Here is a 24,618-nt window from a genome sequence, read left to right on the forward strand (position 1 = left end):
CAGCCAGGTGCCCTGCTCTGGACCTCTCCCAACGCTGCCTGGCAGGCAAGGCTGCGCCGAGAGGCCGGACCTGGGAGGCAGGCCTTCCCTCAGCAAAGAGAGCAGCCCTCCCTCTTCATAGACCCACAGGCTTCTCCCAGGGATGGGGCTGCCTGCATATGGGGCTCTTCCTCTGTCAGAGCAGTTGTCACCTGGCCCTACTGGCCCCTCTCATCCCCTCTCCACCCCCGAGCTCGGTTCTCTACGTCCCCCCCACACCAAATTCTGGTTCTGGTTCAAGTGTCAGATGCCTTTATAGGAGAGCTGCTTGTGGGGTGGCGGTGAGGCAGAGGAGGTGCTTTTTCCTCATTGGTCAGGAGCTTCCGAAAGGGAGCGAACCGAACACGTCGTCGTGTCCCTTTTGGCAGAGTCAAGTCAGTCCCCGGGGAAGTGGCCTTCTGCCCGACCTCTAGCACAGGGGCGCTTGGGGCTTCGGCATCCGTAGGGCACTAGGACCCGGCGGGGCTGAGGGGCAGCCCGTGAGCCGCGTTCGCTCCCTCCCACCCTCCTGCTCCAGCTCTAGCTCCCGCTCCATTGTCTGGGAACTGCAGCCGCGGGGCGGGCGGGCCCGCGGATTGGCGGGCGGCGGGGACGCAGCCGGCCCGGTCGGGCCGGGAGATGCCGGGAGGACCGCGGCCACCTGAGCCGCCCGCCTAGTCCCGGCCTTGCGTGGGAAGGATGAACGTCTGGATGGCGGGGCGCGGGGCAGCGGCTCCCCGGGGGCCCTGCGGCCCCTGGCTCTGCCTGCTGGTGGCCCTCGCCCTGGACGTCGTGAGAGGTCAGCGGGAGGGGAGGGGCGGGGCGGGGCGAGGGGCAGCCGGGCCCGAGCAGAGGCCGAGCGCGAGGGATGCTCGGGAGCCGGGAACCCGCGAGTTCTGGGACTAAACCCCGAGCCGGGTCGCCCCGCAGCGTGCCCTGAGGGTTGGAGAGGACTTACCCCTGGGATCTGGCCCCCAGCCTCGCGCCTCTATGGCTTTCCTCACTTGCATAACCTGGCAACTTCTTCCTGACCCAAGGCCAGCGGGGTCCCCGGGCTCTCACCGTCATCCCCCCATCCTCGCCGTGTCCCCGCACCTTCCACGAGTTTCCCCTCCAGTCGCGACGTCTAACCTGGCTGCCCCCTGCCTCGCACGCACAAGCTCCCTAATCTGCGGTACAGAGAGCTGTAGCCCCGTGGCTCCTGGCCTCCTCCCCGCAACCATCAACCCAGCCCCCACGGAACGGGAAGCAGACCCTTTGCCCAGGACCTGCGAGATCCGCAGCCGCCTTCCCCCTGCCCCAAGGAGCTCTTTGACCTTGGAATTACTTCATCGGTGCCTTCCTGAGTATGGGGATCACTGGAGGAAGGGGCAGCGCCTCCCCTGTGCCCCTGCGTGGGAGGCAGACTGCCCTTGGCGTGGGCTGAGGCTGCTAGGTGGATGATGCCACAGAGAGCGAGGCATTCCCTGCCCCCCTCCCCCCACAAGAGAGCTGAGCTCTGAGTGATGCGAGTCCGTGGGAGTCAGGCCACAGAGCATCTTGTAATTATCCAGGCAGTGGAGTATGGAGTAGGAGAAGGACCAGAAGCCAGGGTCTGCCCCCAGGGAGCCATAGTCACTCACCTGTTACATTTGGGGGTGGGGGGCGCGGGGAGTGGAGCTTCTCAGCCACATGCTCCTTGCTGGGGAGGGTCTAGAAGGAGGTTGAAACCATCACGTCCCCCAGCCCAGCAGTGGGGCTGAGAGCGAACTGGCTTTAGGGCTGCTTTCAGCCACCTGCTCCCCTCCCCAGGGGACCCAGCAGGAGCCCTAATAACCCCTCACACAGAGAGAAGAGGAAAGCCTTGTCACATCTATTATGCAGCAGCAATAATCCCTCCTCCAGACAGTGCACCATAGTTTACAAAGCCCTCCCCTGTCCACCGTGTCACTAAATGCTCGCTCGTTCTACAGGTGAGGAAACTGAGGCTCCAGGATGTTAAATGACTGACCCAAGCCTAACCGAGGAAGAGTTAGGACGTAAACACAGGTCTCCAGGCTCCCAGGACATCCTCTCCAGGGATGGGGGATGCTGGGATGAGTAAGACAAGGCCCCCAGCCGACAGACAGGAAGATAACTAATTCAGGGGTGCAGAAGACTGAGGGGACTGGTGAGAGGGCAAGCAATCAAGGGGGCTTCCTTAAGAAGGAGGTGACAATGACTCTTGACCCTGAAGGAGGAGGGAGGCGCTGCCCAGCAGAGGAGGAGAGACCCACACTCTAGGGAATGAAGCCCACAGGGTGCACGGTGGAAAGCAGCACAGGGTGGAGAGAGGTGGAGGGTGGAGAGGCAGGGTGTGTAATGGTTGGTGCCTGGGCTCTGACTCCCAGCTCCATCACGTTCCTGCTGTGGGACCCCAGGCAAGTCCCTGAACCTCTCAGCTTCATTTTCTACAACGATAAAATGGGATTAATATTAATAGAACCTAGTTCTCAGAGCTATTACAAAACCCGAAAGAGTTACTACATGTAAAGTATTTAAAATAGTAGCCAACATATAGCTTGCTGTCAAAAAATGTTAACTATTATTTTTAGGGCTAACTAATAGTCAGTTGATACAAACCAAATGGTCTTAGGGGTCCTTTGCCCTTCTGACTGTTGGTTGAATACTTTGACTCTCTCCCCAAGCTTATGGTTCCCGCCCCCCTTCCCCATCCTAGACTTGCACTCCAATACCCAGTTGGGATGGGGTAGAAGGGAGCAAGTTCGGGAAACCAGTGCAAGGTTGCCATGGTGATGATGCAGAGGGAGGTGGGGTGGATGCCCAGCCAAGCCTGGCCAAGGACCCAGGGGCTGAGAAAGGGTCTCTACTTCTACAAAACTCACCTCATCACCATCTTTTACTACATAGACCCTGTCTGGGGAGGTCTGTACCCCACAAATGCCTTGGTGTCAGAGGCAGGTAGGTAGGGGGCAGGAATGGGAGAGGAGGAGACATTGAGAAGGTTCTGCTGGCGTGAGGAAGGCCTGGATCTGTGGAAGGCAGAAGAAGGAATGACTCAGAAGCTGGCAGTCAGTCCTGGATGTAGATTCAAATCCTGGTCCCAGTTACCTCATCTGTGAAATGGGGAGACTCCCCCCGACACCCTGGGAGGATGGGACATTTACAACCCTTTTCTTCCTCCATCGCCCACCACTGCTGTGCCCCGGGACAAAGCTGAGTTCAGCCCCTGCCTGCTCTAAAGCTGTCACCATCCCTCCCCCTTCTCCCTCTTCAGTGGAGTGTGACCAGGACCCCCTGGACCCAGTCTACCTGCCGGCGGCCCTGGAGCTCCTGGATGCCCCCGAGCACTTCCGTGTGCAGCAGGTGGGCCGCTATCCACCTGCCAACTCCTCTCTGGGCTCCCGATCTGAGACCTTTCTGCTCCTGCAGCCCTGGCCCAGGGCCCAGCCACTTCTCCGGGCCTCCTACCCACCCTTCGCCACTCAGCAGGTAAGGAGGGGCCACCAGAGTCTCCTGGGCTAACCGGACTCAGAGCCAAGGTCTGCTGTGTGTGGCTCAGCCCTAGCTGTGCTCCCCATTTTCCAGAGGGGGAAAAGGAGGCCCATAAAGGCTCTCTCCTGCCAGCCTTAGTTTTTGCTTCTCCCCACCCCTTGCTTTGTTGAGCACCCCCGTTCTCCCTCCAGGTGGTCCCTCCTCGGGTCACTGAGCCACACCAACGGCCAGTCCCGTGGGACGTGCGGGCCGTGTCAGTGGAAGTGGCTGTGACTCCAGCGGAGCCCCACGCCCGCGTCCTCTTCCACCTCAAAGGGCAGGATTGGCCCCCGGGGCCTGGCAGCCTGCCCTGTGCCCGGCTCCACGCCACACATCCTGCAGGCACTGCTCACCAAGCCTGCCGCTTCCAGGTGAGTGGGAGGGCCCCACCTGGGCTGGCCCTGCTGCTGTGTCCGCCAGAGGGTGGTCCCGGAGTAGGGAAGAGAGGGCTCACCACTCCTGGGAGGTTTGGAGGTCATGGACCACCTGACTCCATTCCTGCTCTGCTGGCTTTCGCGGGTCGCTCTTATTTAGGGCCCCTTAAGGAGTTCAGTCCATTGTACATGACTTTGGGCAAGTAACGTAACCTCTGTGAGGCTGTTTCCTCATCAGTAAAATGGGATAATAACAATTTTTACCTCATATTGAGTTGGAATAAAGAATAAATGAGATGGGTGCAAGAATAGCTTTTGGCACAATGCCTGGCACAAGAGCAATCCCTCAGTGAGTGTTTGTATTATTGTTAGCATTACTTTTATTATTGCAATTTCTGCTCTTTTGCAGTCTAGCACAGGATTCCACTGGAGAGAGGTGTTCTGTGGGCTGTGGGATTCTGAGAAGCCTGAGGATTCTGAGTGGTCGTCAGGGCGGTCCTGGAGCATGATTAGGGGCAGGCGTTGGGGTTGGTTCCCTCTGGAATGAGGCTGTTCCCAAAGGTGGAAGAACGGCCAGTGGACGCGTTCTGAGACCTAGCCTCAGTCGCGTTGCCAGTTGGCTGTGTCACGTGGGATGCGCCTGCGGCCCGTGCTGGCCCTGCTCTCATGGACCCCTGCAGCTCTGGGTTTCCCGCCCTGGGTGCTGGGACTCCCCTCCCCCGCCACGCTGACCATGGCCGTTGTGTCTTTGCAGCCATCCCTGGGCGCCTGTGTAGTGGAGCTGGAGTTCCCCTCCCACTGGTTCTCCCCCGGCTCGGCCACGCGGGCCGAGCTGGCCTACACACTGGAGCCGGCAGCCGAGGGCCCTGGGGGCTGCGGCCCCGGCGGGGAGGAGGACCCTGGGGAGCAGGCCCTCCCAGTGGGCGACGTGGAGCTGCGCCCCGCAGACCCCCCACAGTACCAAGAGGTGCCCCTGGATGAGGCAGTGACTCTGCGGGTGCCTGACATGCCCGTGCGGCCCGGCCAGCTCTTCAGTGCCGCCCTCCTGCTTCAACACAATTTCACAGCCAGCGTCTTGACCCTGCGGTGAGCACCGGGCCCCTGGGGGCGGGTCAGAGGCCGGAACCTCTGCAGGAAGACTGCGCAGGTACCTCTTCCTCTTGGGGTCTTTAGTGGAATCCTTGACCTCCGCAAAACATGGGTCCGCCATACCCCCTCCAGGCCAAGCACTGTGATTGCCCTGGCAGCAGGCAGGACCCGGCGATTGGGCACGGCCCTGAACTTGGAATCAGAAGGAGGAAGCTCCCCTCCCCTGGCACTTCCCTGAGACTCCTTTGTCCAGTGGGCTAACGTTGCCCACAGGGCAGTTGCGGCTCCAGGGAGGGGAAACGGGAGAGGGCTTAAAAACTGGAAAGTGCGGTGCCTGGGAGTGGTTAATGCTGGGATGCCCCGGCAGAGGCATTTGCCCTAGTCCCATTCATCTGCATCTTTTCCCTCTTACCACCCTCACCATGGGTCCTTAGCCTTTGGACAGAGCTGGCTCCTCCCCATAGGAAGGCCCTCCTTCCTGTCCCTTTCTTCAAGAAGTGCCCCACCCCCAGCCGTCCCCCACCCCAATCTTTTTTTCTTTTTAATTTATTTATTTATTTATTTATTTTTGGCTGCGTTTGGTCTTTGTTGCTGCGCGCGGGCTTTCTCTAGTTGCGGCGAGCGGGGGCTACTCTTCGTTGCCGTGCGCGGGCTTCTCATTGTGGTGGCTTCTCTTGTTGCGGAGCACAGGTGCGCAGGCTTCAGGAGTTGTGGTGCGCAGGCTCAGTAGTTGGGGCTCACGGGGCTCTAGAGCGCAGGCTCAGTAGTTGTGACACACGGGCTTAGTTGCTCCGTGGCATGTGGGATCTTCCCAGACCAGGGCTCGAACCCGTGTCCCTGCATTGGCAGGCAGATTCTTAACCACTGCCCCACCAGGGAAGTCCCCCCTACCCCAGTCTTACTACTGCCAAGGATTTGCAGAGCGTGACTTGCCTATCCCATAATCGGGTTTGTGTGTGTCCCATCCCTGTGTCTCACAGGTGCCTGTCCCATCTCCCTGTCTCTCATGCCCTCCTCTCTCACTCGTATCATTGTTAGATCTCCCTAGACACTTAAAATATGCCAATCCCTGTGTCTCCACTCTGGACCTTCAGAAAAGAGCAAGGCCCCGTCCCCCTCTGGCACTAAGGGACCCCTAGTGGTAGGGAAGGGGATTAGACGGGCATGGACTGGATTATATGCTCTGATGAAGGTACAAAGTGCTGCAGGGGCTGGGGTTAGTGGGGTGGAGGCAGGGGAAATTCATCCTGCCACAGGGAGAGCTTAATAAAGGAAATGGTATCTGTGTTGCTGGAGACTTGAAGAATAAGCAGGTGAAGAAAGGAAGGGCAGACCAGGCTGAAGGCACAGCCTGAGCAAAGGCTTAGAGGCATGAAGGGCACCGTGCTCGTGTACTTTGGGTGCAGCTAAAGCTAAGAGTGCGTGGAGAGATGTCACAGCCAAAGAAGAAACTGGACCAGACCCTGGAGGGCCTCGGATGCCAGGCTAAGACTTGACCTTGTGGGCAGTGGGGAGTCATAAGTGGTCTTTGAATGGGGGAGAGCTGTGTGGCAGGACCTGCCATGAGATGCGGTCCTTGTGGGTCAGAGGATGGCGAGGAGATTCAGACTGGAGTCCCTTATCTTCCCACTCTGATCCAGTCCACACTTCAGCACCCCCCTGACAAACTGGACCTGTGTCCCCTTCCCCAGAATCAAGGTAAAGAAGGGGCTGCATGTGACAGCTGCCCGCCCAGCCCAACCAGCCCTCTGGACTGCCAAGCTGGACCGCTTCAAGGGCTCCAAGCACCATACCACCCTCATCGCCTGCCACCGGGACAGGCCCGCGGGGCCAGACTCCAGGTGGGTACTTCCCTCCCACGAGGGGTAGAGCGGGGAGGGATGGTACTAGAGTGCTAGTGGGCAGATTTAGGGGGCCCGAGGGGAGGGGGCTGCCGGCCCCCATATTCCCATGTAGGCAGGCACAAGAGCAGACTCCTTCGAGGAAGCAGCACAAAGCAGATATATCTTTTGTTCATTCAGCTACTATTTATCCATCCCCAGGTACGTGCCAGGTACAGTGAGTGTCTATGAGTCTTATTCCAGGTGATGACAATCTATCCTGGCCACCCAGTCACAACCCTCACTGCAGCTACCCTGCCTCCCACTACCACCAAATGGGTCCCTTTTTCCAGGCCATTAATATTCCCCCAGAAGCCCAGTTGCAGTTCTTAACACTTATGAACTCTTCTTATTCATGCCCTGAGTCTGGGTCAAGGCCATGCGCTTTGTAGCCCCTGTTTGAATCCTAGTTCTGACACTTTTTGGATAAATAACTTGGGCAAGCCAGTTAAGCACGCCCCCGCCCTACCCCACCAGAGCCTCTGTTTCCTCACTTGTGAAATGGGGATAATGAAGCATCCCTTAGGGTTTGTGAAAATAAGGTACCACCCAGCAAGCGTCTAGGCTGGTTCCTGGCACATAGTAGGTGCTTGATCAAAGGAAACCGTGAGGTTATTTATTATTCAAGGTGTCAAGTGCCAGTTCTGGGACTGGGAAGTGAATCTTCCTACTTGGTAAAAATTGACATTGGTGCTTCATGCCACCCCAATGGCTGTGGAAGACAGAGGCCTGAGTGCAGGGGGCCCAGGAAGGCAGGAGAGCCAGCAAGCATTCTAGGGGTTGGTAAAGTGGCTCCATGGATCTTGAGCGGATAAGAACTTGGGCTCTGGAGCCAGGATGCTTGGGTTTAATCCCAGCCCTACCACTTTTTGCTGTGCGACCTTGGGCGAGTTACATAACCTCCAGACCTCAGTTTCCTCATCTGTAAAATGGGGATAATCGTAGGACCTACCTCACGAATACAGGAAGTGCTCACAACAGTGCCTGGCCGCTCTCAAGCACTCAGATTCTCTCTCTTCTGGCCAGCAGCCCCCTTGAACTGTCCGAGTTCCTGTGGGTGGACTTTTTGGTGGAGAATGGCACTAGCGGGGGCGTGGCGGTCACTCGCCCTGTCACATGGCAGCTGGAGTACCCAGGCCAGGCCCCCGAAGCAGAGAAGGACAAAATGGTGTGGGAGATCCTGGTGTCGGAGCGGGACATAAGAGCCCTCGTCCCACTGGCCAAGGTAAGGGGTCCCCAGCTCTTCCCAGACAGGCTGGGGGCCAAGGGAGGTGAAGAGCTTGGGGCTGAGCTCCTCCTGCACCCCCAGGCTGAGGAGCTGGTGAACACGGCGCCGTTGACTGGAGTGCCGCGGCACGTCCCTGTGCGCCTTGTCACCGTGGACAGTGGCGGAGCTCTGGTGGAGGTGACAGAGCACATCGGCTGCGAGTCAGCCAACACACAGGTCCTGCAGGTGAGTGGCACGTATGCGTGTGTGAACGTGTGGCGCACACAGCGTTCCTCCTTCCCCACTCAGGTCCCCAAGAGAACAGCTTCTTCTTGACACCAGTAACCTCATGAGGGGAACCACAGCTTTGGTCCCACCAACTCTCTCCAGAGTCAAGTGGGAGCTGTGCAACCCCCAAACCCCCAGCTTAGGCACTTTCACGTTCTTACTGCACTGGCTAATGAACTGACGTGGGAGAGTTAAGGGCATGTACTTTATGGTGGGAAAGTTTTCATTTGAAGCCCATCTTTGTTATCAGCTAGCTGTGAGATTGTGGACAAGTCTCAACCTCTCTGAGCCTCCGTTTCCTAAGCTTTAAAATGGGAATCTATTTTAGGGATGTTGTAAGAATTAAAAGCACTCTAAGACAGTATCCAGCAGAGAGCAGGGGCTGAACAACAGCAGCTATTGCTGTTATAATCATAATACAATATAATCATTATCAAATGGTAAAAATAATGACAACTATTATTATTGGAGCCTCATAATGACCCATGAGGTTAAAAAAAAGGCAGGGCAACACTCCCCATTTTGAATTCCCCTAAGAGGGGAAGCCCAGAGCCTGCATTTCCTAAATTCTGGCCGCCTGAGTGGAGGTGTCTTTGGCTACCTGTGCCAGCACTTTGTCTCTGTGTAAGTGGTTCCTACCTGAGGGTTCACAGTCTGCCGATAGGCAGATAGGTCTGCCTTGCCCTCAGCCTCTGCCTACCCACTCGTACCTGGTGGCTCCAGCACCAAAGCCAGAGGCCAGCACTAACGAGGAGCCAAAGTTGTGGATTCAAACCCTCCTCTGCCAGGAGATTTTGTCCTGTGCAAATAGCCAGTTCCCCCAGCTGAGCCCCAGGTGAACTCAGGGAAGGGCTGTTCCTGCCAGGGGAATGGATCTTGGCTGCATGGGGAAATCTTAATCTGAGGACACGCATTACAGAAAAATACAGAATGAATTTCAATCGTACCCCTTTCTTATGGCATGGGGGTCAAGAGATGCCCCCCGGTCCATACCTGTCCCGGGTGGCTGAGCCCACCCCCTGTCCTCTGCCCTCCCACAGGTGTCCGAGGCCTGTGACGCTGTGTTTGTGGCTGGCAAGGAGAGCCGGGGTGCTCAGGGGGTGCAGGTGGACTTCTGGTGGCGCCGGCTGCGGGCCTCGCTGCGGCTGACCGTGTGGGCCCCGCTGCTGCCCCTGCGCATTGAACTCACCGACAGCACCCTCGAGCAGGTCCGAGGCTGGAGGGTACCTGGCCCAGCGGAAGGGTAGGTGGAGCCCTGGGGAAGCTGGCAGGCCTTGGCGAAGTCGCTCTGGGACTGAGGGTGCAGGGGACACAGCCATAAGCCCGAGCTGGGGTCTGAAAAACTGCCCGATTGCCTGCGGTTCCTTCTCCCCCTGCCCGCCCATCACCCAGCTTCTGACCGCTGTTTGTGATTGCCGACCTCCACTCCTCTCCTCCTTCCCTGCCTTATTTCTCTATAGTACGTATCACTTTCTAACATACCACGTGATCTGATTAATCTTGTTTGTGGTCTGACTACCCTCCACACTCCTCTCCTAGAATGTAAGCCCTTGAAGGAGGGGATTTTGTCTATTTTGTTCCCTGCTGTGTCCTCAAAGCCTAAGATGGCACTTAGTAAATATTGAGGGGATCCCACCAGAGCCCAGGGACGAGGTGGCCTCAGGCCTCTGGAATCTGAGCTCCCAGGCCCTCCAGAGAGTGAGCACCGTGGGTCTCCCCCATAAGAGAGGGTCTCGTCACGCATAACCAGAGTTCCAATTAGGAGTAAGAGGAGGGCGAGAGCGGCTTGATGCATAGGCAAAGGCACCAGTCAGAAATGGGACTGGGGTGCGGCGCCTGCAGGTGGAAGGACCTAACCACGGAGGTGCGGCTGCGAGCGGGGCTTGGGGAACGTGCGCCCACTAGGAGCCGGGGGCCTCCCTTGGACGGGGCCCTCGGCCGGCTAGGGGCGGGGCCCGCGCTGACGCCCCGCCCCCGGGCCGCCGCTCCCCGCAGGGTGCTGGAGCCCGAGGCGGCAGGGGCGGAGGAGGCCGAGCGGCGCGTCCGCGGCTGCCGCCTGCAGTACCAGCGCGCCGGTGTGCGCTTCCTCGTCCCTTTCGCGGCCCACCCGCTGGACGGCGGCCGCCGCCTCACCCACCTGCTCGGCCCGGACTGGCTGCTGGACGTGTCCCACCTCGTGGCGCCGCACGCCCGCGTGCAGGACCCGAGTGTAGCCTCGCTGGAGGGAGGCCGCGTCCTGGTGGGCCGGGAGCCCGGCGTCACCTCCATCGAGGTGAGCAGACGGCCTGAAAAGGGTGTAGGTGACTCCCATAGTGTTAATGGGCAGGTGTGAAGAGTGTCGGAAGGCCCAGGGTGTACCTGGGGAGGTATGAACCCAGGGGGGTTGGGGATTGGGTCAGAATAGGGCGGCCCGTGTAACGGGGGAAGTCCTCAAAGTATGAAGGGCTGGGGTTGGGTATGTGGGAGCCAGGTCTTGAGGTGCCAAAGGTGGGAAAGCAGCCTGTGCAGATGCTGGGAGCACAAACCAGATCCCTTTGTAAGGGTGCTGGGCTCTCAGAGGGCGGAGGCTGTCTGTGTACGAGGCCCCCCCACTTCCAACTCCCTCTCACCCTCAGGTGCGCTCCCCGCTGTCTGACTCCATCCTGGGGGAGCAGGTGCTGGCTGTGACGGATGACAAGGTCTCGGTGCTGGAGCTGCGGGTGCAGCCAGTGATGGGCATCTCACTTGCCCTAAGCCAGAGCACTGCCCACCCCGGGGAGGTCACAGCCACGTGCTGGGCACAGTCAGCCCTTCCTGCCCCAAAGCAGGTGACAGTTGGGGGGTCAGGGGGATGAGGTCAACATCTCCAGCTGGGGATTGATAACAGGGGGATGGGAGGTACCTCCACCCTTCACCTTAGGGTTTTCAGGATGAGGACTGACTCCCTGTAAGGTAGTGAGCTCTCTGCGGCTGGAGGTGATCAAGCAGTGGCTGGCTAGAGTGTGGCAGTGGGAGGTTATTAGATGGCTCTAACTGAGGACCCTCCCAATGACTCAGACCCCGGGGCTGAGTAGAAGACAGGTGATTGACGCGTGTCCCCTCTCTCCCTGTGTTTTGTCCCTCTGCCTGTGTCTGTTTTCTCTCTGGTCTCTCCTCCTCCGTGTGGCCTGTCTCTGTGGGAGTGGTCTCTGTGTGCATGCGTGCGTGCCCTCGCGTGTCTCTGCCTGTGTCTGTGTGCCCGACAGGAGGTGGCCCTCTCCCTATGGCTGTCCTTCTCTGACCACACCCTGGCCCCTGCTGAGCTCTACAACCACCGTGACCTGGGACTGTCCGTCTCGGCCGAGGAGCCCGGTGCTGTGCTGCCAGCCTATGAGCGGGGTGCCCAACTCGGGGTGGTGGTGAGTGGGGCGGGCGTCAAGGGGCTGCCCCTGCATGTGGCTCTGCACCCGCCTGAGCCCTGCCGCCGGGGCCGCCACCGTGTGCCCCTGGCCTCTGGCACCGCCTGGCTAGGGCTGTCCCCTGCTCCCACCCCAGCCCCTGCCCTCCCATCCAGCCCAGCTCAGAGCTCACCGGCCCCAGAGGCCAGCGTGGGTGGAGAACGGCGGGCGGCAGGCAGTGTGGGGGGCAGCGGGGATGTGAGGCACAAGTTTGAGCCGGCAGAGGAGGAGGCCGGGAAGGAGAAGGCAGAAGCTAGGGAGGAGGAGGAGGAAGAGGAGGAGATGGTCCCCGCCCCTCAGCGGGTCACCGAGCTAGAGCTGGGCATGTACGCCCTGCTGGGCATCTTCTGTCTGGCCATCCTCATCTTCCTGGTCAATGGTGTGGTCTTCATGCTGCGCTACCAGCGCAAGGAGCCACCCGACGGTGCTGCTGACCCTGCCTCCCCCCAGCCCCACAACTGGGTCTGGCTGGGCACTGACCAGGAGGACCTGAGCCGCCAGCTGGACCGGCAGTCCCCTGGCCTGCCCAAGGGGGAGGGGGGCTGCCCCTGCGAGAGTGGGGGAGGAAGGGAGGCCCTGACCCTGGCCCAGGCCCCTGCTGGGGGCAGCACCAGCTCCTCGAGCACCCTGGCCAGGAAGGAAGCCGGGGGGCGGCGGAAGCGAGTAGAGTTTGTGACGTTTGCGCCAGCACCCCCAGCCCAGCTGCCCGAGGAGCCCGTGGGGGCCCCTGCCGTGCAGTCCATCCTGGTGGCGGGCGAGGAGGACATCCGCTGGGTGTGTGAGGACATGGGGCTGAAGGACCCCGAGGAACTGCGCAGCTACATGGAGCGGATCCGGGGCAGCTCCTGACCCTCCCCAGCCTGCCTGGCCCGGCGCTGTCGGCCTCTACCCTGGGCAGCCTCCTGCTCATCCTCTGGTGCTTGTGGATGCGAGTCCCCTGCCTGGTCCCTCGCAAGGACTCCCACCCAGGCCCCCGCTGCCCTGCCCCTTGTCATGGACCACGGTCGTGAGGAAGGGCTCATGGCCCTTATTTATGAGAACCATTTCATCCTAATGTTGGGTACAGAATAAACTGAGAAGGAAACCCCAGCTGGGCCTGCGGCTGTCTCTTGGGGGAGAGAGGCAAGGGGGGGAGTGGGGGCCGTGTTCAACCACTGTCCCTCCTTGGACAGCTTTGGGAGGCTGGGCCCTGGGCCACCCTCTCATAGCGACCAGCGATCCCGATATACAGCAAGACCGTGGCAGCCTGAATGCCGGCCAGCAGGAAGAAATAGAGGTCCATCCGGCATTTGTTGATGTTCCCTGGGGAAAGGAGGGGTTGGCATTCGGGTCAGGGCAGGGCTCCCCCAGCGTTGGCAGCTGAAGCCGAAGTGGGCAGTGGGTGGGGTCTGAAAACACAGGGCAGATAGCCCACTAGCATCGGGCTGCCCTAGGTGTCTCCTGTGGCGTCTACAATGTCCTGGTAGCTTGCTGTTCTTTCAGGGGCTTAAAACATAAGTACCACAGAGAAAGGTGACCCTTAGCCAGAATGGCAGAGTTCCGGAAGCAGGAAGGTGCCTTGGAGGTCTGCTGAGTTCACTGATTCCTTTTGGACGGTTAGGGTACCTGAGGCTCAGGACAGGACCATGCTGTGGGCGCTGGGCCGGGTTTGGGCGAGAGCCCTGCTCTGAGTCTAGCGTGCCATTTCCATCTGCCTGGGGTCAAAGCACTTGGCAGCTGCCATCACCTTTCCAAGTCGCCCTCCACCCATGTCCCATTCCCAGGGAGGGCCCCCACACTCACCAAAATCCTCTGGGCAGTGCAGCCAGCCCCCCGGCAGTGACAGTAGTGCCACCAGGCTGGAGCCTAACAGCGAGCCCACCCCAGACAGGCAGAAGAAGATGCCCATCATGGCGCCCTGCATGGAACGCGGGGCCTCTGAATACGCAAACTCCAGGCCTGCAGAGAGGGAGGAAGGACGACCCAAGGGGCTGGTGGAGGAGCAGAGCCTGCTGGGCCACAGCCCTCCCCTCCCCCAGCCAGGCCTCCCTCCTGGCTTCCCCTGGGTGACCCCTTGCCTCTGCCCTGCTCATCCCCCCTGAACACCTCCACCTGGATGCTCCCACACTGCTCTGTCTCCCCTCTTCCCCTTCCTCCTGGGTCTCCCATTTCAGTGACAGAAGCCCCATCCTCATCCTCTCTCTCTCTCACCCTCTCTGCCCACCTTCAGCAGCATCATCAAATCATTTTGATTCAACCTCAGAAATCTCCCAGTGTCTCCCCCGCCCCATTCCCTCTGCCCTGGGCCACATGAACAAAGGGAAGACAGAGGGGACCCCCTTTGCCCCGAGGCCTTGGAGAGGGCCTCATGGAGGAGAGGGCAGTTAGACTGGGAATTGAAGGGGAAATGGGAGTTCACTTCCAATCTGGGAAATGGGAAGGCAGAGGGAACAGCAACCGCAAAGTCACAGAGGGTGGGGAACATGGCACCAGGGGGACTGTGGGGGAAGGTGGTATGGGAAATGTCTTATTCACCTCTGATCCCCACTGCCTATCGCAGTGCCTGGCACAAACCAGTGCTGATAAGACCCCACGGGGTGACTGCAGCCCCGCTCAGAAAACCCTGCCTTCCTCCATGCAGACAAGCTCCAGAGGCTGTGTGCCCCTGAGACCTCTGACTTCGAGGCACCACCAGGCAGAGCCCATCACCCGTGCGAGAGCAGGGGAGGGGGCCAGGGTACCTGGGATGCTGGCAAAAATCTCACTGATCCCGATGAGCAGGTACTGAGGGGTCTGCCACCAGATGGACAGTGGTGCTGCGTAATATGTGTTGTGCCCAATCTGCTGGGACACCGTCTGGTTGTGACTGATGTACTCTAAACGCTCCATCTCCAGGACTCCTGGTGGTGGGGAGAGGGGCTACAGTCAGGCCCACTGTAGGCAGCTTAGCCCATGACAGAGCTTGGCATGTAGTGGGTATTCACTAAGTAGCCAGTCATTGACTAGGCAGCGTGTAAGGAAAAGAACACTGGCCCTCCAGCTCTTCCCTTTTTGCCTTGGCTGCTAGGAAGCTCAGAACTAGGTTTTGCACTCAACAACCGTAACAGCTCTCGTTAATTGAGAGGCTGTTATAGGCGAGGCATTTAATATGCATTCTTGTAAATAAGAAAGAGAAATTTAGGTTAAGCAATCAGCCCTGAGTCACACAGCTGATAAGTAACTGGGGCTGTATTTGCGCCCCAGCGTGTCCGGTTTCAAAGCCAGCCCCATTCCCATGATATCACATGACTCCTGTACTGCAGCATCAAGTATTACAATAGCGTTTCTAACCTGGCTTTCAAGTTTAGTTTATCTCCTTCCCCTTCACTGCTTAGGAGACAGCTGTGCTCTAGTGGAATGAACACCAGATACGGAATTAGGTGACTTGGGTTCCAATCCTGGTCCTGCCACTGGCTAGCTGTGTGATCTTGGGCCAATCACTTAACCTCTCTGAGACCCAGTTCCCTTATGCAAGAAGTAGGAATAAAAATCCCAGGATTATTGTGAGGATGAAATAGGACAAAATGCACTAAAGCATGTAGCTGAAAAAGAATCTAGTTTGGTCTTCATACTTGCAACACAATACTACTTATTGAGCTTTAATTCCTCTGGCTCCTACTTGTGTTCCAGGCATGGTGCTGGGTGCTTTACCGACTTCGTCTTGTTTAATCCTCACAACACTCCTGCTAGACCACATTCCATGAGGGTAGAGCCTGGCCTCTGCACAGGGTCTGAATGAATTACTCTCCCCATTTTAAAGATGAAGCTCAAAGACACTAAGTAACTTCAGGATCATTAAGGCACAAAGTGAAAAGGGCTGAGGTTTGTGCAGTAGCATGCAAGGCTTCTTTACCAGAGCTTCTTTCTTATGAGTGGCTTCAAATCCTTTTGAAATGGAAGAGGGAAGAGGATAAATAATAGATACTTTTTGAAAAATGTCCCCCAACTGCTAAATGGCTGTGTGTCTTTGGAAAATGCATTCAACACATTTTTTGAGCACCCGTGTGCATTATTCATAGCAGTGAATAAAAAAGAAAAAAATCCCCTGCCTTCAGGAAGCTTACATCCCACTGGGGGAAATCTTTTTTCCTCTCCTGGCCTGAGTTTCCTCATCTGTCAAAACGAGGGGAGGCTGGACTCAAGGAGGAGGGTCTCTTTCAGCTCACATCTTCCAGAAGCCAAGACTGGCACCCACGGGTGGAGGGTGTACTTGGCCCAGGCCCACAGCTTCAGCATCAGCCCCTGGTGGAGCCAGCCTCCCCCCCAGCCGCAGACAAAGGCCAGCCCCCTCCCCAAGGCCCTCCACTCAGGCCGACATACCTGCCACAATGACGGAGGTGAAACCAAAGAACATCCCCAGCGCCATCTTCTGCAGAGCCGAGGGAAGCAGCTTGCAGCGCAGCAGTAAAGGATCGAGCAGGTGGTCCTTCACAGGCACCAGGATCAGCAACACCACGACGTTGGCCAGGAGGAGCCAGGCTTCTGGGATCTGGGAAAGAAGGAACCAAGAGAGGCAGGCTAGCAGAGCGGAAGGAGCTCTGGGCTGGAGTCCGGAGACCTGGACTCCATCCAGACTGTCCCTGGGTGACCCAGAGGCAGTCCTTTCCCCTCCCCTGATACACACTCCTCAGCTGTGTAACTAGGGGATGGATTAGATCGGGGATGGCAAATAGGTTCCTTTAACTTCTATCAATTGGTAGTGGCTGCCTGGAATGTTCATGGGCTCAGCATGAAAGAATGCCATGATCGATTAGTGATGTCTGCCATGGGCAAGGAAGGGACGTCTAGTAGCAGATATGTCATTTATCTGCCAGCTCTGAAGATCTTTGATTTTAAGGGTCTCTGAAATGCCAAGGAACTGGTTTGGAAAGTCCTGGTGAAAGGCAGAGATCTGAGCATCCAGGAGTCCCACAGAGGGAGGGAGCAAGGTAAAGTTGAGGATGCCCCTGAATGTGCCTGATCTGAGGGCCTGGTACAAACTGGGCAGTGAGGCCCGCTTCAGAGCAGCAGTGGGTGGGAGTGAAGCTGGCCTGAAGTCTTGTATGCACTTGAGCCTTTTGGCACGATGTCTGGGCCTCCAGGTGCGTTTCCTGTATCCCGAGGATGCCATGCCGCTGGGGGACGGGAGTGTGGCGGCAGCTTCATTTCCTCCTTTTCTTGGAGGAAGCCCCCAGCCCGGCCTGAAGTGGGGGCTGAACACATGTGTGTCTCTCACCTTGTAGCCACCGCCCTGGGCCCTCAGAGCCGCGGATCTGTTGGCAGGGTAGTCTGGGAAGATGTTCGGGATTTGGAGGTGAAGACCTTGCAGGACATAGGTGGACTGCATCTGCCGAGAGAGCTGGAGGTGAGGCTGGAACGGAGTTGGCCGCCCCACCTCCATCCCAGGATGCTCCCAGCTCCAAGGCAGGCATTCCTCCGCAGTAGCACAGGGCAGCTGGGCAGTTGTCCCCTCGCCCAGCTTCAGGGGAAAGTGACCTTCCCACCCTCCTCCCTCCCCGGGAGCTTCCTTTGCTCTGTTCCCAGGCCTGAGGGCTGTGTGTGCAGCTTTGCTCCAGAGCCCAGGCCCAGCCTGTCTGGCCCACATTCTTGTCTCCAGGGCCTGGCACGGAGTAAGCGTGGATAAATATTTGTTGACATGGGGAAGATAATGCATGGCTGTCCCCGCAGGGAGTGCTCATCTGACACTGAGGCCAAGCTGAGCCCCACAGGTTGACATAACTGGGGACCGCGTAGGCACTGACCCACCAGAGTGGCCCTGGACAGCAGCAGGAGCAGGCTGCAGGGGGCCCCGCCATACCGGCCGTTATCCCATTAGTTGCTGTATGAGGGAGGGGGGTCTGGGAGAATCCTGCAGGAGGGCCTGGGGCCAGAGGAGGGCACTTGGGTTGCTCAGGGCAGCAGCTGTTTGCTGACTGGTATAGAAGGATGTCAGTATTCTGACAACTGGTACGACTAGGGATCAACCATGGACACACATGTCCCATCATAGACACCTTCTGCGTCTGTGCCACCCCCAAGTAGCAGGCTGGCCCTGCATGACCCTGACCCTCTGCAGCTCGCAACAAGGTTCCTGCAGAGCATGTGTGGGAGGCAGTGACCTTGTGGACTGGGGATTAGAGGCTGGGGTTAGGCTGCTGCCCACCCTCCACACACCCGCACACACATTCACTGCAGTAACCTTCCCCTTGGGGAGCGGGCGGGAAGCAGCGGTTTTCAAACCTGGCTGAGCGTCAGCATCATCTGAGAAGTTTATTACACTAGAGACTCCTCCAGCAATTCTCTTTCAGTAGTCTGCGGTGGGACCTGAGAATCTGTATTTTTTTAAAAGCTCTGCAGGGGATTCTGAGGCACAGCCAGGGTGGGGAACCGCTGTTGCAAAGCACTCGAGGCACTGAGCTTGCCCCTAACTTGCTGTGGGGCCTCGGGCAACCGACACACCTTCTCTGGGCCTCCGTTGCCAAGTCGGAGAATCTGAATGCTGCAGAACTGTTAGAGCCTCTAGTCTAACAGGAAACTGAGGCCCGGAGAGATGGGGTGACTTATTCAGTCACTGGGCCTCAGACCCGTCTCCAGAGCTCCTGTGCTCTACCACCCAGAGAGAGTAATTATTGGGACGGCTTAGCGCCAGGCGCCACCCGGGCTGCTACGTGGCAGCAGATCACTTTGTGAGCCCCTCCCCCTTTCCACATACCCTGAGCATCTACCGTGAGAGATGAGACCAGTGAGGGGCCTGGGGAGCCAGTCCCTCCAGAGCGAAAGGGTAGGGGTGCTGACCTGGAAGTATACCATCCAGTAGGGCACCAAGGTCACCATGACGGGCAAGATCTTCACCAGCACCTGGAAGTTGGCGATGTCCTCTTGGGGGGAAGGGCCAGGCTGGGGAGACCTCTGGTCAGGCAGCAGCTGGGCGCCTGGAGGGTCTCTGAGGGGCCATAGAGGCAGCAGATAAAATGGCTGCTACCGTCACCACCACCACGGCCGCCTTCCCACCTCCCCCATCATCCCCTACTTTAATCCCACTCCCCTGTCACCGGCCATCACAGACATCATCTCGGAAATCGCCACCCTCACGTCCTCCACGCCACCATCGGCATCCCTTTTGCCGTCATCACCATCATCACCAATGCCAGCATCCCTATCATCACCATTAGTATGGTCATCACCATCACCAAAGCCATCCCCTCGGTAGAGTTCTCATTCTATCACCATTATTTTTTCAGTGCTGGCACTGCCACTGTCAATACTATCAATGTCATCCCTGTGGCAGAATTGGCGATCAAGACCCATTCCATCCTAGAGCTGTGGCCTCTCGGGTCCTGGGGAAAGCAAGACCAGAGGCTGTGGCGAGCAGAGTCTTGGGGGATTTTTTGGCTCGTAGTGTTGATGTGCCATGGGAACCAGGGAAGCCCCAGTCCGTGCCTGACTCAGAGAGAGAGGCTGTCACAATTTGAGACACCCCAGTTCCCCCAGTGCAGTCTCCAAGTCCATCCTCCTCAACAGGCAACATGGGAGCCCTCTCCCTACAGAACAAGGGATGGAGAGGTAGGGGTGGAGGGAACATTATTAGGAGACAGGAAAGATCAACCTTTACCCTTTACCCTTTGCCCTTGGTCCTGAGAGGCTTCTAATCCCTACTTGCCCAAGAGCCTTGCCCCATCCTTTGAGATTCCGAAAGGGACGACACCGGTGTGGTGCGACGGCCACCATCAGCTTCTCCCCACCCAGTCTGTGATGTTGCTCTTCCACTAACAGGTGGATTTTAGCTGCCCTGCCCTTGAATCTGAGCTGGCCTGTGACTGTACTGACCAACAGACTGAGGAAGGAGTGATGCTCTGGGACTCCAAACCTCCAAAAGGCCTTCAAGGGACAGACAGCTTCCACTTCTTGCCCTCTGGAACATTCCCTCTTGGAATGCTCCCTCCTCTCGCAGCCCAGACACCTCGCCGGGAGAGGCTCCAGCCACCTGGGGGGCAAGGCCACACGAAGGGGGACCGAGGTGTCCTCGTTGACAGCCAACGTCGACTGCCAGCCAGGAAAGTGAGCCGTCTTGGATGTTCTGGCCCTTTCAAGTCCTCAGTGACTGCAGCCCCCCGTGGTATCATAAGAAGCAGAACTGTCCAGCTGAGCCCAGTTACCCACAGGATTTTGAGGGGTAAAAAAAGGTGGTTGCTCAAGCCACTAAGTTCTGGGCTAGTTAGTTAGGCAGCAATGGACCATTCGAACAAAACCTTACAGCAATGCACCAGGTTGGCGGAAAGCATGTTCTATACCTTTTCCGTCTAGGTCCCACTGACAGGAGCTGTAACTGGGTCCAAGGTCTGGAGACAGGTTTGCTTAGCATAAGTAGTCAATTAACTCAGGGAAGAGAGGGGCAAAAGGAAGCCATTGTGCACATGCAAGGCCATTCAGCACCTTCCTCCCTTGAATGCCAGCTAATGGGAAAGGGAGTCAGTTTGGCGGACATCCTAGCCTTTCTTATACTTAATATCCAGGTAGTGTAGACTGCTATCCCAACAACCTTCACTGGTAGATCATCTTCATAACCACCACTCTACTGCCATGGTTATCACCATTGCCAGCGTTTATCTTCCTTGTCGCTAATAACACCATCATCCCTATCTTTATCGCCACCATCACTGTCAAGATGATTAACATCCTCATACTTTCTACAGTTAGTCCACTGCCACTACCACCACCATCACCCTGACCTCTATCAATATCCTCAGTCATGGCGGGCAGCTCTAGCCCACTGGGGAGCTGGTCATCATAAAGGGCTACCATTGGAGCTGATCCAGAATGTCTCTAAACTGGATCACGTGGCCCCTTCACCCAGAGCCCTCCCCTTACCTGGCAGAGTGTCGGCGCCACCGCCTGGGACAGCAGTTCTGGAGAGCAAGTTTGAGCATGGAGGACACTTGGCTGCCTGTGGGGGGCTTGGTAATGAAGCTGGGGGTGGCGAAGAGGAAGATGAAGAAGGCCAGGCCCACACAGCCCACGATGATGCTGTAGCCTAGCAGGAAGTTGATGTTCTGTTGGATAAAGGCCAGCACCAGCAACGACAGCACGGCACCCACATTAATGCTCCAATAAAACCAGTTGAAGAAGCGGCGGTTGGCATGGCGGCCAAGATCCATCACCTGCCAGGCAAGGGTGAGAGTGAGGGCCAAGGAGGTGTGAGGGCACCCTGCCGTGTGCCTGTACCCCCTCTCCCACAGAGACACTTCTTGGATCAGTGGGTGGGCATTCTGGCACTTTCCTCATCCCGATCACTAAATAGATGCTCAATAATATTTGTTGAATGAATGAATAAACCCTTCTCTTGGGAGTCACCTGTTAACGATCAGGACATTTTGACACAGCTGTTTCTTCCTGCCCTTGACACACATTGCTTTTTTATTGTCACTAAGTAGTACACACAACATATGTCTCTGGTGCCACTTTGTTCATTTCCAGCTGATTTATCCCTTTGTCTTTGAGCAATCCACACTGTGTGTCACCTTCATAGTCAGGAAAAAGCCAGTCAAGGTCTCAGGTCTGTTCCACACTATTAAATATGATTTGTGCATACTACTGAAAGAGAAGTTAGAAGTCTAATTGAAAATTTCCTCTGCAGTTTGAAGATGCCAATGGAGTTTTCCACTGTGCTCCCACCACAACTTGCCTCCCAGTCAGAAAAAGTTGGCATAATCAGGGAAAGCAGAAGTGGTCCCAGACACGGCCCCAAGAGCGGGTTCTGGCCTGGTGAAAAAAAAAAATTGGGCCCCCCAGCAAGGGCAGTAGGGCTGAAAATCTTTACCCAGGATTTGGATCAATCTGCAACAGCCAGGCCCCAGGCCCCCTTCCGGTCTGCTGGCTTGGATCAACTGCACTGGCTGCCCGTACCTCTCCTAGACCCTGGTCCCAGATTCTGACTCAGCAGGTCTGGGGCAGGGCCCGGGCATCTGTACTTTTTAAAAGCAGTGATGTCTGGAGGTCACCTCTCTAGATAAATGATTCTGTACCCCATCACCGTTTCAATAACTCCCCAAACCTCAGAATCCATTATTCTGCTTCCACCCAGAGATACATATATCCATTAGTTAAGATTTTATCAAGCTTTAATTTCTGTTGTTGCATTAGGAAAAAGGTAACTATGTATTTTGTTCATTTTCCAAATGTAAAATTTTAGTCCACATAGGTGCACTTAAAACTGCATCCTCTTGGAGATTCTGAGGGGTCTTCTTGGCGATGAGGAGGGAGGGGCCTCTCACTCACTGAGAATCCTTGCTGTAGACTTTCAAGCAGAAAATTGAATAAGTCCCATTATGAGCAGGCACTCCATTTATTAATTGGATATAAATGAATATGACAATTGCAACTCTAAGGGGAAGACCAGGCAGCCCATTCAGGATATAAATGAGCTCTCCCAAAATGAGCAGCCACTTTGTCGAGAATGATGGATGGCCCTTTCTGAAATAAGCAAGTGTGTTAAACACTCAGTTCCTGGGTATGGCTGTCTGCCAGATGGTGCCACCCGCTCCCCACCGCACTCCCCATCCGACTGCCCCCCCCCGAATTCTGCAGCAGCCCCTTCACTGCTCTGGTGTGCCCACTCGTGTTACCCCCATCCACTCCCTACCCTGTAACCAGAGCCATTTTAAAGAACTCAAATCTAATCTAATGATGTCCATCCCTGCCTCAAATCATTCTAGTGTTTCTGAACTGTCCTAGGGATCAGGCCAGACCCCCAGGCAGCCTTCCAGCCTGGCCTGGCCCCACCCAGAGTCCATGCTACCCAGTGGCCGAGCCTCTGAGAGACCAATTCTGCCACCAAGAGGAGGGACAGACAGGAGACAGTAGATGGCTGAGGCCCTCTGGAGGTCAATGAAGTCAAGGGCACCTGGGGGTGGAGTGGGATGTCAATGAAAGAGCAGAATTAAGGGAAGATGAGAGATTCCCACTGGCAGATATTGGGGGTCTCCTGGTCTGCAGAAAGGTCAGTGGTGGCTGAGAAATGGACAGGGCTGTCCTGGGGGCACTGAATCCCCCCATCGTCAAAGGAATCCAAACAGGCTGGATGAGTCACTCCTTGGTAAGGACTCTGGAGACTGTGTTGGATGCTGAATTGTGGATGCCAGCTGGATGCAATATTCCTTCCAAAATGTCCCCTTTCTGATTGTAATACATGCAATTAAAGAACATTTTAAAACAGACAATTAGGAAAAAAGTATAATTAGTCCAGTGGCACCTGATCACACTACTGTCACAATTTTCTCCTGTTTCCCCCTTTTATTGACACCTGGTCTTTTCACATGGCTGTAATCATATTCTGTATGCAGTTTTGCATTGCTTTTGCTCAAGTCACGTTATATATTTTTAAAAATTACTGTCTAATAGCCCACTGAGTAGAGCTATCAAAATATAGCCACGTTATATTATATACTGTTATATACGAGCCATAGCTATATATAGCCAAGTTATATACTGTTATTACACAGTATTTACTCATTCATTTAACAAATATCTATTGAATTTCTCCTATGTGCCATGTTCTGTCCAAAAGGGTACAGAAAAAGGCTCAGAAGTTAAGATATTGGCCCAAGTGCCTCTGGCTGGTGAGTGTTAGAGTTGGGATCTGAACACGTGGGCCTGACTCAACCTCTAGCACAGCTGGCAGGAAGAGGCTCCCGCCAGCCTCTAGATCCCTACAACACACGATGGGGCTCAAGGTGTGGGGCCTGAAGTGCAGCCACCCTTACCCTGCTCTTCGACCTGCTCTCTATGAGACCTCAGCCAGGCTGATAAATGTCCTGAAACTTCAGTGTCCTAATCTGTAAAATGGACATAAAAATACTACCTACCTTCTAAGTAGTTAAGAGGATGAAATGAGTTAAAACACTGAAAGTGGCACATAGTCAAAGGCCAACTACGGTTATCACTATTGTTGCCATCGTTTTTGTGGTAGGGGTCCGCACCCCCAAACCCCCAACCCCACAGCTTCTTTCAAATCAAGAAACTGGGCCCGGAGAGGGATCACGCTGGCTGGCAGCCAGAGCCTCTTGACTCCCGGGTCCATCGCTTTCCCTCCGAACGAACGCGCCCCGGGCCTCCCGACGGGGCGGGCCCTCCTGCCACTCACCTGGTCGGCCCCGAAAGAGGTGAGGTTGCTCCTGACGGAGCTGGCGGCCAGGGCAAGCAGCAGCAACACCGCGTAGAGGATGGGGGCGCAGTAGGGGGTGGGCGAGGTGTGCAGGCAGCCGGGCGAGGGGCAGGCGGGCCCCAGCGGCAGGGAGAGCATCTCGCCGCAGAAAGAGCTGCGGCCGTCGGGGAAGGCGGTGGCGGCCAGCAGGCCGGAGGCGGCCAGGTAGAGCAGCAGGCTGAGCGCGATGGCGCGGTGGCGGCCCAGGTATACGTCGGCCAGCCAGCCGCCCACGGGCGCCAGCAGGTAGGAGGCGCCCAGGAAGACCAGCGCGGCGCGGGACGCCTGCTCGCCGGCCCAGTGGAAGTCGGCGCTGTTCAGGTAGAGCACCAGGTTGCCCGCGACGCCGAAGAAGGCGGCGCGCTCCAGCATCTCCACGAGCAGCACCGCGGCCGCCGCCGCCCGCCACCACCGTCGGGGCCCCCGCGGCCTGCGCTCCAGCAGCGGCCGGCGCTCCCCGGACTCTCGGGGCTCCACTGGGGCGCGCGGCCAGGGCATCCTGGGCCCCCGCTGCGCTTCTCAGACCCCCACCCTGTCCCCAGCCCTCCGCCCCTCCCCCGCGGCCTCCCTCTTCTCTTTTCCTCCCTTCCCTCCTTTCTCACCCCTTTTTGTCCCCCTGCCTCTCCCTTTTCCCCTC

General features: G+C 57.1%; 2 protein-coding genes across 5 annotated transcripts; one reads left to right on the plus strand and one right to left on the minus strand.

The window, feature by feature from the left end:
• Positions 1-573: 573 nt before the first annotated feature.
• On the plus strand, positions 574-12,874 carry TMEM132A (transmembrane protein 132A). 3 transcript variants are annotated; one of them, XM_061201808.1, is made up of 11 exons: positions 574-817; positions 3,275-3,489; positions 3,684-3,902; positions 4,660-4,991; positions 6,686-6,835; positions 7,901-8,099; positions 8,184-8,327; positions 9,410-9,612; positions 10,365-10,641; positions 10,985-11,176; positions 11,594-12,874. In XM_061201808.1, the coding sequence occupies exons 1-11, from the start codon at positions 718-720 to the stop codon at positions 12,632-12,634; spliced, it is 3,072 nt and encodes a 1,023-aa protein (XP_061057791.1). In that variant the 5' UTR covers positions 574-717; the 3' UTR covers positions 12,635-12,874. The 3 variants fall into 3 exon arrangements, with proteins under 3 accessions (XP_061057791.1, XP_061057792.1, XP_061057790.1); XM_061201809.1 differs by having other exon boundaries at positions 7,904-8,099; XM_061201807.1 differs by lacking the exon at positions 574-817 and having other exon boundaries at positions 3,121-3,489.
• Positions 12,792-24,489, minus strand: SLC15A3 (solute carrier family 15 member 3). Of its 2 annotated transcripts, XM_061201810.1 has the most exons (8): positions 23,922-24,489; positions 20,651-20,940; positions 18,578-18,725; positions 17,019-17,129; positions 16,124-16,292; positions 14,506-14,664; positions 13,568-13,723; positions 12,792-13,087 (listed from the first exon to the last, which is right to left on the minus strand). In XM_061201810.1, the coding sequence occupies exons 1-8, from the start codon at positions 24,477-24,479 to the stop codon at positions 12,933-12,935; spliced, it is 1,746 nt and encodes a 581-aa protein (XP_061057793.1). In that variant the 5' UTR covers positions 24,480-24,489; the 3' UTR covers positions 12,792-12,932. The 2 variants fall into 2 exon arrangements, with proteins under 2 accessions (XP_061057793.1, XP_061057794.1); XM_061201811.1 differs by lacking the exon at positions 14,506-14,664.
• Positions 24,490-24,618: the final 129 nt, after the last annotated feature.

Source organism: Eubalaena glacialis, chromosome 10 (assembly GCF_028564815.1).
Source record: "Eubalaena glacialis isolate mEubGla1 chromosome 10, mEubGla1.1.hap2.+ XY, whole genome shotgun sequence".
NCBI classification, from domain to species: domain Eukaryota; kingdom Metazoa; phylum Chordata; class Mammalia; order Artiodactyla; family Balaenidae; genus Eubalaena; species Eubalaena glacialis.